The sequence below is a fragment of the Arachis stenosperma genome, chromosome 3, assembly GCF_014773155.1.
Source record: "Arachis stenosperma cultivar V10309 chromosome 3, arast.V10309.gnm1.PFL2, whole genome shotgun sequence".
Lineage (NCBI taxonomy): Eukaryota > Viridiplantae > Streptophyta > Magnoliopsida > Fabales > Fabaceae > Arachis > Arachis stenosperma.
The window spans coordinates 4,491,314-4,505,003 of record NC_080379.1 but is presented as its reverse complement, the minus strand read 5'-3'; the positions used below and the strand labels follow the sequence as shown (position 1 = coordinate 4,505,003).

At 33.8% G+C, this 13,690-nt stretch overlaps 2 protein-coding genes across 2 annotated transcripts; one reads left to right on the top strand and one right to left on the bottom strand.

The window, feature by feature from the left end:
* Positions 1-881: 881 nt before the first annotated feature.
* Positions 882-4,097, top strand: LOC130968817 (guanine nucleotide-binding protein subunit beta-like). Its single transcript, XM_057894284.1, has 6 exons — positions 882-1,166; positions 1,278-1,372; positions 1,759-2,183; positions 2,906-3,263; positions 3,348-3,461; positions 3,725-4,097. Exons 1-6 carry the CDS (start codon positions 1,040-1,042, stop codon positions 3,758-3,760), a joined length of 1,155 nt encoding a protein of 384 aa, XP_057750267.1. The 5' UTR covers positions 882-1,039; the 3' UTR covers positions 3,761-4,097.
* A 271-nt stretch (positions 4,098-4,368) lies between these two features.
* On the bottom strand, positions 4,369-11,847 carry LOC130968341 (coatomer subunit gamma-2). The gene is made up of 18 exons (XM_057893553.1): positions 11,622-11,847; positions 11,029-11,126; positions 10,867-10,917; positions 10,619-10,732; positions 10,293-10,493; positions 10,113-10,214; positions 9,733-9,840; positions 9,420-9,653; positions 8,897-9,147; positions 8,612-8,783; positions 8,367-8,522; positions 8,187-8,237; positions 6,605-6,745; positions 6,337-6,534; positions 6,097-6,228; positions 5,837-6,010; positions 5,230-5,469; positions 4,369-4,863 (listed from the first exon to the last, which is right to left on the bottom strand). The coding sequence occupies exons 1-18, from the start codon at positions 11,665-11,667 to the stop codon at positions 4,669-4,671; spliced, it is 2,664 nt and encodes an 887-aa protein (XP_057749536.1). The 5' UTR covers positions 11,668-11,847; the 3' UTR covers positions 4,369-4,668.
* Positions 11,848-13,690: the final 1,843 nt, after the last annotated feature.

Genomic DNA, 13,690 nt, shown 5'->3' with positions numbered 1-13,690 from the left:
GATCTAGTTAAGTAATTTCTTACAAGTAAGTAACAATTTTGATCGTTAAAGATTATAATTTTCACAAAATAAATTTCAAAAAAATAAATAATAAAATAATCTTTTAAAAATATGTTTTACTTGACAAATTCAATTAAATATTTAATTAATTTGTTTATATGCGTTTAGTTTATTTTATTATTTGTATTTTAAAAAAATTATTTTGTCTACATTGTAATTTTTTTAAATATGAATTTCAATGAGATTAAAAATTTGTCATGGATCTTTTATTAATAGATATTCAAAAATTTGTCTAAAAAAATTTAAATATTAAGTATTCTTTTGTATTGTTTTTTGGTAAATAAGAAATAATTATTTTTGCAACACCTATATGAATAGTCATAAAAGTTGTAATTAAATTAGATTGTTTAAATAAATCACATAGTTAGGAACATTGAAATTTATTTAGATTAAGTTAATTCTTAAATATTTTGATAGAACATATTGGTATTTATGTATACCAAAAAAGAAAATAGATTAGATCCAACTCCTCTAAAATAATTCACTTAAATTGATTTACATCATTAAAATAAGTCAATAACTTCAGACAAGTTAAATCATTTTTTTTTTTTACCAAAGATAGGAGACTTAAACCCGCAACCTCTTAATTGAGTATGAGGAGACTATGCCATTTGAGCTATTACTTATTAGCGACAAGTTAAATCATTTGATATTATTTATATAATAAATATTAAGTAATCAATATTTTTTATATTATCTTAGAACTAACAGCATGCAATTCTTTCATTTTTTTTAGTAAAAATGTTGGTGTTTTTAAATTTTTTAAAAAATCTTATTTAAGTATTTCAGAAAGAAAAAAAAAATTGCCACTTCCAGTTCAGCTCAGGTACTGCTGCTTCTTCTTCTTCTTCTTGACTTCTTCCGATTTTCTACTGAAGAAGAAGAACCCATCATTCGATCCACATAAATTTCCTAACTTGCATTCATTGTGAACAAACTGAACTTGTATTGCGCTGTGAAAAATCACATTCACATTCATATGTCCCTTTCTCAACCCAAAATGTCCGTTGCTGAGCTCAAGGAGCGTCACTTAGCTGCCACTGACACACTCAACAATCTCAAACAACGTTTAAACCACACACGCCGTTCTTTGCTTGATACTGATCGTAAACCCAAAAACAATTTCTTTTTTTTTTTTTGTTTACTCTATACTGCGGAATTTGGGTTTAGATCTACTGAACTCATTGTTTGAACCATTTTTGTTTTGTTGATTTCAGTTGCTGGGTATGCGAGGTCTCAGGGTAAGAGTCCTGTGACTTTTGGACCCACCGATCTGGTTTGCTGTAGAACTTTGCAGGGACATACAGGAAAGGTACCCTTTTTCATCCTCTTCTTTATGCATTATTTGCTTGTTCTTTTGCTTCAGTATGCTTGGGTTTGACTTTTCGGTCTCAAGAACACATTTGTTGTAAATGATTATGGAATTGCCTTATCATATCAAGCGTTAGTATGTTGAGACTTCAAGAATTATGGAAAAGATTATACCTTGAAAATTGAAGCTGTAGAGTGGAGATTCTTTTATTTATATAGCTTAGCTGCATTAACAAATTTGTTTAAGAATTTAAGCTTGATCAAAAGAGTTGTTTACTTCTTCCTTCTCTGCTTCATTGGTCAGTTATATTGACAAAATTTAGAGTAGCTTACTGAACATGAAACTTGAAGAATTTAGATAACTTCATTTTCATTCAAATGTTATAGGTGTATTCATTAGATTGGACGTCTGAGAGGAATCGGATTGTTAGTGCATCCCAAGATGGCCGATTAATCGTGTGGAATGCTCTAACAAGGCAGAAAATCCATGCCATAAAGCTGCCTTGTGCATGGGTCATGACAACTGCATTCTCACCAACTGGTCAGTCGGTTGCATGTGGTGGTCTTGATAGTGTTTGCTCTATTTTCAATCTGAATTCCGCCACTGACAAGGATGGGAATCTACCTGTTTCCCGGATGCTTAGCGGACACAAGGGTTACATTTCATCTTGTCAATATGTTCCAGATGAAGACACTCACTTAATTACTGGTTCTGGTGATCAGACTTGTGTTCTATGGGATATTACAACTGGCCTTAAAACCTCTGTCTTCGGAGGTGAATTTCAGTCTGGACATACTGCAGATGTACTTAGGTATGTTTGGTGATTTGCTGAAACTAATTTTACTATTTGTGTCGATATTTGTTTTTTGGAGTATGGAGTATATTATTATCCCCGTCACTGTACTTTGCATTTACCATACCTTTTTCCGTTTTCATTACACAGACATACAAATAACTCCCATCTCTTTTTGGAAAACATTGCATCAACTTCAAAACAGTGCTGAGTTTACTTGATTCAATTTATCATGGATGTTTCATAGTCAAATATTATTCCCATGCCATTCATCTTTAAATTTGAGAAAAGGGAAGAGCATATTTGTTTTAGGGTGCGGCAGAGTTAAATGATTGCTTTAAGTGTCCGATGCTTTGAATTAAAACCAAAATATTGAATGTTCTCTTCCCTTTCACCACAGGACACTCGTCAGATAATCTTTTAGTCAAAGAACTTGTTAGGCATGATACTATTTTGGAAATCTTATTTTTTGGCATTTTATGAATGGTACATGTATTAGGGTGAGGAGAGCAACACACTATCGATGTACAATTGTTGTTTTTAACTTGTTGGGGGAGGAAAGAATAATCTGACCACTTTAGCTTCATAAGATGAAGTATCTATATAATTTGAATAATTTTTTTCTTCTGCACTTCCATTGATAAGATTTTGAAATTTTGATGGTGATCAATATGGTGGCTAGATATATGTTATTATGCAATCATATCTTAGGAATATGCTGTTACTTTGTCCTGCCTCAGCATCTCCATTAACGGCTCCAACTCAAGAATATTTGCATCTGGTTCTTGTGATGCCACTGCTCGATTATGGGATACTCGTGTGGCAAGTCGAGCTGTTCGGACATTCCATGGGCATGAAGGAGATGTTAATTCAGTCAAGTTCTTTCCAGATGGAAATAGATTTGGTACTGGCTCAGATGATGGAACATGCAGATTGTTTGACATTCGGACTGGACACCAACTTCAAGTATATTGTCAGAAGCACAGTGACAATGACATTCCACCCGTGACCTCCATTGCATTCTCCATATCAGGAAGACTCCTTTTTGCTGGATACACAAATGGAGATTGCTATGTCTGGGACACTTTGTTGGCAAAGGTACTCACTTTGTGCCTTAATGTAATGTAATTTGAAAGCTTGTTAAAATTTGTAACATATGCTTGATTATTTGTTCCTTTGCAGGTGGTGTTGAATTTAGGGTCTCTTCAAGACTCTCATGAGGGCAGGATCAGCTGTTTAGGTCTGGCAGCTGATGGAAGTGCCTTGTGTACAGGAAGTTGGGACACAAACCTAAAGGTGATCATTGCATTTTGGCCTTGTCATATACCCCTTCTATTCTTTTTTATCTAGGATGATAATTGTATCTAGATACATTGATAAAAAGAGAGTAAGATGCTACAAAGTTGGGTTACCAGTTATGAAATTAGGTTATATGTGTGCTTGACTTGAGTTTCCAATAGTCAATAGATATTATAGGATGAAAACAGTGATGCAACTGAATCTAGTATGCTTTTTTCACTTGTAGATCTTGTGTGCTAACAACTTTGCTGTCTTAGCAGATATGGGCATTTGGAGGGCATAGGAGGATGGTCTGAGCCATTGAAGGTGCGGCAAAGACTTATTGAGTTCCCTTGTTAGGTCCATTGATATGAAAGCATTATTGGTGGATGTGAATGTTCCTGGAGCATTCATTAAATGTTTCAGAAGCGTGCAAGTGTTTCTCCATTGTAGGAGAAGAATAGTGTGGAATGCGAAGGTTATAACCTTTTTGCATTGGAACTAGGGCGACTGATCATTTTACCCTTGTGTCCATTTGTCAATGTGTGTAAACCATAATGGACTTTGATTTCTTGCCTCTCCAATGTCAATGTAGCATGCAATACTATGTAGAATTGTATAAAAATATTAAAATCAAATTTGTTGTGCTGACCATCTTATCTTTCTTTTGGTGTTCAAAAAATTAGAGTATTTTTCCAATTTTAGAATTCTCATGCAGTCATGCGTACTATTTTAACTAAGTGAATGCGGCTATTGTGCGAGACAAAAATCAAGAATGAATGAAACAGCTTTGTTTTCATTTCATTTTAGTGTTTTGAAGTAAACTGACTGAACCAAAACTTATCCCGATAATGATGTGTAAACGATATATTTCAAACCTAAACAAGAGAGAATGCCTTTGAGCCTTTCGCGGTAGACATTGCGATTGAACAAAATGTCAAATTCAATAATTCATTGACGAAACAAACATTATGGCGAATCCGCAAAATTCATAATACATTTGCTACAAAGAAAATGATGTATAGAAGATTAAAAGTAAAATAATCACGACTTCCGAGTATGGTTGCTAGTCTAACAAGCCTGCAGTAAGTGACATAAATTGCAAATGCGTCCAAAGCGTACAGTTCTGCAATTCTTTACACACGTCTATCTATTTGCTATTTAACTCCATTTTCCTTAACAAAAAGAAAGGCCGAGTTGAGTCAACATTTCTTGACTTAGTGAACTAGCCGCTAGCCACGATCTCATGAATGGCGTCGCTCACGGCTTCATCCTCAGATCTGACAGCCAGTTTCATCGCCACATCCTTAGGACCATCGAGTCCAAAGGACAACCGTACAAGCACTTTAATGTTCCCTATGTATACCCCTGACAGCAAACATGTGTGTGACCTTGAATTGGGTGGGACAACCTCCGTGCCCTGCAAAGTGGACAAGATGAAAGTTAATAAGACACCACTTTTCTGAAGAAAATAACACTATACCAGTAAATAAACCATAAGCAGATATTAAATATAAAAGAAACTCAACTTTTTCCTAACAAACTTGAACTTCCCATTCTTTCAAAGGAAAAGATGAATCAGAGCAAGACAGTCTTTTATATCATATGGGTCACCATATTTGAATCTATATATACGAGATAAATCTATAACTCAGAAAACCTAGGGAGTAGGAGATTATCATGTATAGCACCAAGCAATGTACAAATGGCTTGTAATCAGACCAAAAAAAACAGATCTCTAAACAAAAAACATCTACCAATGCAGTAATTGACATTGACAGCTTACCTCACAAGGCTGCATGCCAAGAAGATTGATGACTGTATTTACAGCTTCGGCCAGACTCTCCCTTGGGCCAAGACCATATTCATCTACTCGTTCACAATCAGCTCCCATACTTTCCCATGCATTCCTGAAATTAGAGACCCCAACTTTCAATATGTAATCTGCTGCAACAACATCCAGTTCCTCCAGCTGGTATTCATCTTCAACTCCATCTTCTTCAGCCTCACCAGTGGATGGGTCAACCTGATCAAAATTTATGTAGTAGTGATGAAGTTTCCACAACCACAAAATGCAACCAATTTTTTTTACACAAAACATGGTGATAGTTGGATGAAATAAAGTGGAAAGACTGACCCAGTTATTTATGCGAGGGTTACTGGCATTGTAACATCATTCTACAAATAAAATTCTGACAAACATACTTGTTGTCTAGTATGTTCCTAAGTTCCTTGCACAAAAATATTGTAGGTTTTATTTTCTAAAAAGTTCTTGGTGTCAAAAAAGAATACAAGCTCTAGGCATGAAACATACACATCATCATACATATTGGGAGACTGGGACAAAGAGAAGTAGAGAACCAAGAGCTTAGAAGAATAAAAGGGAAACGTACCTCTTTAACAAAAAATTTCAGAATGTTAGAAAATTTTCCAACTGTTGGCAATCCCTCAGGCTTCTCAAATGCCACAAAAGTCTGCCCAGGTGAATCATAAGGAAGAGACCTGAGAGGCTTGGAGAACACCTCGGAAAATTCTTCTGCTTCTGAAGCATCCACAATTACAATAACCTGGTATTGGGGGGAAAAGATCAAACATAATTGAACCAGAGTTAACTGTAGAATAAAAATGTACAGTATCTAATATTGGTCATTACATCTTCCAATAACTGTTCTGGTATTGTGTTTGTGCAGTTGTACTGAAACACAATATGCCTGTCAAATATGTGTTTAACAACATTAACAGCATATTCTGTCTCCGCTTCAGTAAGCTCCACTGGTGCTGAGGACTGGAAAGACATTATGTCAGCATACATATCAAATTAGATATCTAGACATTAAGACATCCAAAGAAAATTACAGAACTAAAACATTCTGAAAATTTTGGGTGAAAGAACCTTGAATAGCTTTCCAAAGTTTGCAAATTCAGGAATGGACAAAAGCATCCTTTCGTATGCATCTGCAGTAGATGGAGGCCCACTAGGAGGAGCACCCAAACCAGTTGGCTTTTTACCCGCTGCTTTCTTCTCTGCAAGAGGTGCAGACTTCACCTCCTTGGGTACTGAGTTAATATCAAAAGGCTCTTCGGAAGGCTCCTGCATTCACATGCAGAACATGAGGTATGTCCTTAACAAATGAAGAGCAAGAAAAATGGAAAGCACTTACATAATTTTTCAAACTAGTCTCAAAATTGACAAGTGGAATATCAAATAACCCAAATAGGAAGTCCTTCACATCTTTATCTGTCTCAACAACTGAACCATCACCTCCAAGTGTGTTCAGATAAAGTGTTGCCCTATCACGGACCTGCATAGAAATGAAAATGTTCAACAAAAAATCAAAGAGGGCAGCAGTTCACATACCTCTAGGGCAGAAAATCTGCTGATATCATAAACCATGTAATTGTTGTCGGTAGAAACATTGACTAATGACAACATAGAAACTAGGCAAACCTAGTAACTAGTTGCACAGAAACTAAGCACTCCTAGAAAATTATCACTCTAATTTATTATAATGTTTTACAATAGCCTTTTATATTTTTGTATATCAATAAACAAGTCAGTTGTCCATATTTTTCACAATCATATTCTTCAAGGTCACTTCATGAGAGGATTAATCCAATAAGAGCACATTTATCTAGTCATTGATTTAGGAAAGTTAGAATACTTTCTTTGAATTGAAGTTGCTCAATCGAGCATAGGTGTTGTTATCTCTCTAAAGAAGTATGCTCTAGATATACTGAAGGAAAATGGGATGATAAATTGTGACCAACTGATGACTGTATGGATCTGAATCTCAAGTTATTACCTAATCAACGGGAGCTAGTTTCAGGTCCTGAAAAGTACAGAAGACTAGGTGGAAACCTCCTCTATCTCATTATTATTATACCTGATATTTGTTTTACAGTTAGAGTAGTAAGTCAATTTTTGCAATCTCCTTGCTCAAATAAATGGAATGCAATAATGCAAATATTGAGATATATTAAAGGATCTACTGGACGGGGGATACTATAGGAAGACATTGGGAGTTCTCAGACTATTGGCTTCAGCGATGCAGATTGGGCAGACTGTCCTATTGATAGACGATCTACTACAAGTTATTGTGTTTTTTTCTTGGAAAAGTAAAAGGCAAAATATTTTAGCTCATTCTAGTATTGAAGCAGAATACCGTGCTATGGCTTGTGAGCTCATTTGGATCAAACACCTTCAAGACTTTAGATTTGGTGACTTCAAAGAAACAAAATTATATTATGATAATTAGACAACTCTTCATATAGATTCTAATCCAGTATTTCCGGGAAGAACAAAACACATTGAAGTTGGTTGTCAGTTTGTTCGAGAGAAAGTCCACACAGAAGTAGTGACTGAATCAGTAAGCTCCAGGGAACAACTAGTAGCCAATATTTTCACGAAATCTCTCAGAGGACCTCAGATTTAGTATTTTTGTAGAAAACTTGGAGCATTTAACTTATATGCTCCAGCTTGAGGGGAAATATTGGAAAGAAACATGGTCTATATAGAAACTATGCAAACCTAGTAACTGGCTTTATAGAAACGATGCACACCTAGAAAAGTATCACTCTCAGTTATTGTAATTTCTGAGTTCTGACTATAGTCTTTTACATTTTTGTATATGAATGTTCTACTGTCAATATCAATAGGCAAATCAATTGTTCATATTTTTCACAATTATATTCTCCAAAACTTGTTTATTCACGTATTATAAAATGCCCCAAAAGAAAACTTACCTCATCATCACTGTCAAAAACACACCTCCTTAGCAGAACAAATATGCGAGGCTGAAAAGGGCATATATGAGGTTTTAAAGTGAGTTAATACCAATTATCACATAAAAAAAATTAAAAGTAAAATCCTAGAGAAATACCATCAACTAGAAAAAATAATTAATAAACAGAGCCAAGTAGCACCTTCAATTCATCAACTGCAGCCCCAAACTTTGCCAGTGTGCTCACAGCACTGGCCCTAACAGTTGCATTCTCAAGATGTACTCTGTTATAAATATAACGAATATATTTGCTGGGGTCTGATGTCTTTGGACCTTCAACTCCCAAGAAGTGTAGTATCTAGGATACAACAGAAAAATGACTGATGCCAAATGATAAAATTCCAAAACCAAATGGTAAAGAACAAAGCACAAAACAAGAGATAATACCTGTGTGGATAAATAAGTGAATTCACAATCTTCAATGAACTCACAAAGATGGAGCAACCCACTTTCCTTAGCATCAGGGATATCTCGAATCAGAATCACAATTGAATCTACAATTGCTTTCTTGTAATCAAAACCACCTTCTTCTCTGAGAATGTTACTTAGGAAGTTCATCCTGAATAATAACATAACAGAACCTGGTAACTTAGACCACTTATCTAGAAAGATATTCATAAGAAAGATGTAACATCCGTGAAAAGAGACCAATAGAGTGACGGATATACTCACAGAGATCTATATTTTAAAGGGAACTTCAAGCACAATGATCTTATTGCTTCTACAACAACAATTTTGAATTCATCAGCAATATCAGACATGAAATTTGTAATCTGCTTCATAAGACGGTCTACACTTGATTCATTTCCTGTCTTTAAAAGAGTGGTAATAGCAAGTGTAGCAATGCTTCTGTTCTGGTCAGAAATTAAACTTTCCATGTCGATGTTGCAGTTAGTTACAGCCATTGGATGTGTCATTGCAACCTGCAAAGTTCAAAGCAATACTCATTAGTTACAAATAAAAGTAATGATCAATTTTAAATCCTGAGATGCATTCGCTGTAAAAGAAAATTTATGAAACTCAGAAGATTTTTCTATTAACAAAAAATAAAGAAAGAAAAATCAACCAACTTTCCTCAAAATGTAACAGAAAAATGCTTCCTTAAGGGGGACAAGGGTTGTCATGCAACCTTTCTCAAAATCAACAAGCATAACAAGCATTTCTTATGAAATTCAAACAATTAAAGAAGGTAGACCTTGTTCAAAGTGCGGACAGCTGCAAATCTCAAAACTGGCTTAGAAGAACTCAAGAAGAGTTGAAGAACAGTAATTGCAGGTGTTAATTCTCGACTTGTTACACCATTGAGCTCTGTAATTGCTCTGGCAGCTTCAAAAATAACCATCTCTGACTTGTGACGTAGGCAACTCTCAAGATAATCATAGAAAGGGCGGTCCCCTGGTTGTGTATTATTTCCTGACTCACGGATAACCTGCAAAGACTATGCTAAATGAATTGCATGCAAATAAATATCAAGACAGTGATAGCTACCCATGAAAAAGAAAGCACACCTGACTAGTATAACGGATCAAAAGGCATTGAGCCAAAGGCGAGCGAACAGTTCCCCTTGTCAAGCTGGTAACCAGCTTGCTAACAGCTAGTCGATCATTCTGCCGTATCTGCAATGGCATAAGCCACCACAGGTCACTAACTCTGTTTATAATGCTTAGTAGATTACTATGTAACAATGTAATAATAAAACTAGTATCTTGAGAAGGTAAACCAGATCAGGTTATGTGGATATTTATATAGAACTTTAGAGGAACAGAAATGAACAGAATTTGCATTGACTTACAAAATTGTTATTAATGATGACACATTATTATTTAGTATAATTTATTTTGAAACACCTAGAGCCGCCTGTATATTATCAAACCATTTGTCAGTATACCTGATGTAACAAAGCCAGTGCATGAAACTGTACAAGAGGTGCTCTTGATTGAACAGCTTCCTGAACCTCATTGCTCCACCTTTTTACAATCTCGGGATTTGTCTGAAAGGAGTGACATGAGATAAGCAAGCAATGTAATCGAATATGCAGAATAAGAAAACAAATAAAATTTAGTAATACCTGGAGTAGATGAATACCACTAACTAGGGCCGCACTTGCAACAACAGGATTCTTATCTACAATTGCTTGTTTCAAATACCGCTCAATTTGGGTGAGGAGAGTTCCATCCGTGATACGACAAAGCACACGAATGGCATTTGCCCTATACATATCAGTCTTACTATTCATGTCCTTCATGAGAGAGCTTGTGACAATGATAACCTTCGGAACAAAAAAAGAAAGGGGGGGGGGGGGCATAAAAGTGGTAATAGAACAGTCAGAAACTAAATTTGTAATACCAATATTTATATCTGACTAGTAATAAAGTTTGGATGAGAATTTGTAACCTCGTCTGAAGACGGTGAAAGTTCCTTTATTATGAGGTAGACCATTCTCCTTAGCCCAAGATCTCGAGATTGGAAGAGCTTAGTCACGGCAAAAAAAACTTCTGTGGCTTCGATCTATGCAATTGCAGCAAGAACAAATTATGCAAAGGGGCTAACAAGGACTCTATAAATAAGCAAGGATCTTTAATATATATTAAAGATAACTCCATAAAATAAACAAATTAAAAGGCTCAGGTGAAACTGTTTACCTTTGTAAATGTATCTCCCTGATTCAGTAGGTATAACAGTTTTGTGATAACCTTGAAAATGTACAACATAAAACAAAGTCAAAATTCAACTGCTGAATAACTCAAGGGAAACAATATAAATTATGCAGCTGCAGATAAATAAATAAAGAAATAAATAGAAACCTGTGAACATCTCCTAGCATCTAGTTGAGGATCATTAAAAACTCTGGCCTCCTGAAGGACGGCCCCCTTTTCAATTCCCAAGAAGGGAGAATACTCGGCTGTTAAAATAACCAGAGTAAAAAAAATATATCAATACCAATATACCTTACATTCATGATAGCATAGTCGAATTCATCAAAATATACCACCGTTATTTGGCACTAAAAATGCAAAATGGAGTTATGAAGAAATCTATCTTGAATATCTATCAACTCAGCAGGATAAGCATTCCTACTTCTAAACAATCCATTGCGCAGAACTAACGATGCGCATTGCAAATTACGTTCCTAGATCAACTCAAGTTTGTTAAAACGATGTTGAATGGAACCAGATCAACACGCGAGAGGTTCAACAGCACACTAACCGAACGATCTAAGCAAATCCTATCGCATCTAGAATGGGAAACGGGAATTAAGCATTGGATCTGGAAGCGAAACTTAGCGATCAAGCAGTAGCAGTATAGAGAGGTAAAGAAACTAGGAATTTGCGAAGCAGAAGCACGTAGATAACAGATCGAATTAAGATAGAGATAAGCAAGCGAGAAAATGAATGACCTTCGTCGTCGCGGTCATCGTCTTTCTTCACTAGCGGCTGAGCCATGGGAGGAGCAGAAGATGAATCTGCAAGATCTGGAAGATTCAGCTATGCGAATCTCTCTCTCTGTCTGAAGGTGCCTCTGCTAGTGCACCACTTAACTCCACCAATGGAAAATACGAAGAATAAGAGGAAGAAGAAAATGTGTTATTGTGAAGCTTAAACGCATAGCAGAACAATGATAATAGGTGAGGTGGTAATTTAATTTTTTATTTCTTTATTTATTTGTATTTGGGACCTTATATTTGACTAATAAATAATAATACAATACAAATTAGTGAAATTACTGTAAGTACTTGAGGAAATGAAAAATTACAACACGGATTTATCAGTTGTGTGAATATTGTAATTATTTGAAAAATTTTAAGTCCAACATTTTAATTTTTTAAAACTTAATTGATACTTTATTTTTTTAAAAATTTATCATAATTTTTTCGAAAAAATTGTTGGTATTTTTTTGACAATTTATAAATTCAAAAATCAATTATCTTATTATTCTTTTATTTATATTCACCAAAAATTATTATGAAAAGATTGAATTTTAAAAAAAATATTTATTTTTTATTTTTTTTTAAATTAATAGACAAAAATTATTTTATATTTGGATTAGATTATTTAAAAAATATTTTTAAGTATTAAAAATGTCTTTTATTTTTATTTTTTTAACTAAAATATTGTTAGCTTCTAAAAAATATAAATAATTTATTTTTTAAAAAAATATATTCAAATAGATTTAAAATTGAATAAAAATACTTTGTTTTTTAAAAAATATATTTTTTCATTCAAAATAACTTATCTAAACACATATTTTTATGCAAAACATAGCAAAAATTTGACAAAAATGACTATAAAAAAAGAAATTTTGATAGAGTAATCATGATAACAAAGAGAAATATTGGAGTAAGGGAAGAAAAAAATATGATATTTAAAGTTATGGTCGAAAAAGAGTTATTTAAAAGAAATTGACCTAAAGAAGTGCTTAGAGGAGAGTGTGTCCAACCCAACTTATTTAAAACACGAATATCATTATCTATATAAGTAACTGTGCTTTCACTATTATTAATATTGTCCACTTAATGAATAACTGCTACAATATAGGTTAATTTCTTATATATTTAGAAAAGAAATCGCCCACTATTCATAGATGAAAGATTCAAGAGTAATACCATAATATGCTGCTTTGCCATCATATGCTAAAGATACCAGCATATGCTGCTTTGCCATCCTTATGAATTGAACTGTCCAAGTTTAGCAAAATGTTGTTTGTGAAAATGTCAATGAATTTGTCTTTCTTAAATTCACCATTTTTTCTTTTTGTTTGAGAGAATTTTGTTTGGACCAAATAATAGTCTTTAGCTAAGTAATATGACTCCACCTCCAAGGCGTTGGATCTGTCAAAAATGAATTTGTTACAATAGAACCATATAGCATACAAAAATAAGAGGCTACAAAACTCCTTTAAAGAGAGATTGGGCAGATATATATTCTTCACTAACCAAGCTAAGAGAGGTTTGTTGAAGAAATTATCACAATTCAATCTAACATCCAAGTTCTTTCATAGTTTCATGTTCTATGAGCAATCATGCAATTGCAGAGGACGATTAACAAATACTTGAAATTACTACAAGCAACACAACTATTATCTTGAGTCATATGTCTTCTGCAACAAAAGATGAAAAATATTTTTATATTTTTTATTAATTAATTTTTTAAATTAAAAATTAAAAATTTATTTATCATTTTCTCTATATAAATAATAATTATTCAGCTTGTTTAAACTTTATATTTTGAATTTTATATTTTAAAATGACTCCTATAAATAAATTTTATAACCTTCAATAGAAATAGAGACTAATTGTTAGTTCTTAAACATGGTGATATTAGATTATACCTTTTTTTTTTCTATCAAATATAAAGAGACTCGAACCCACAATTTCTAAGTGAATATGAGAAAATTATGCCATTAAACTATAACTTATTGCCAATATTAAATTATACTATTTGAACTATAATTCATTAGAACAAACAT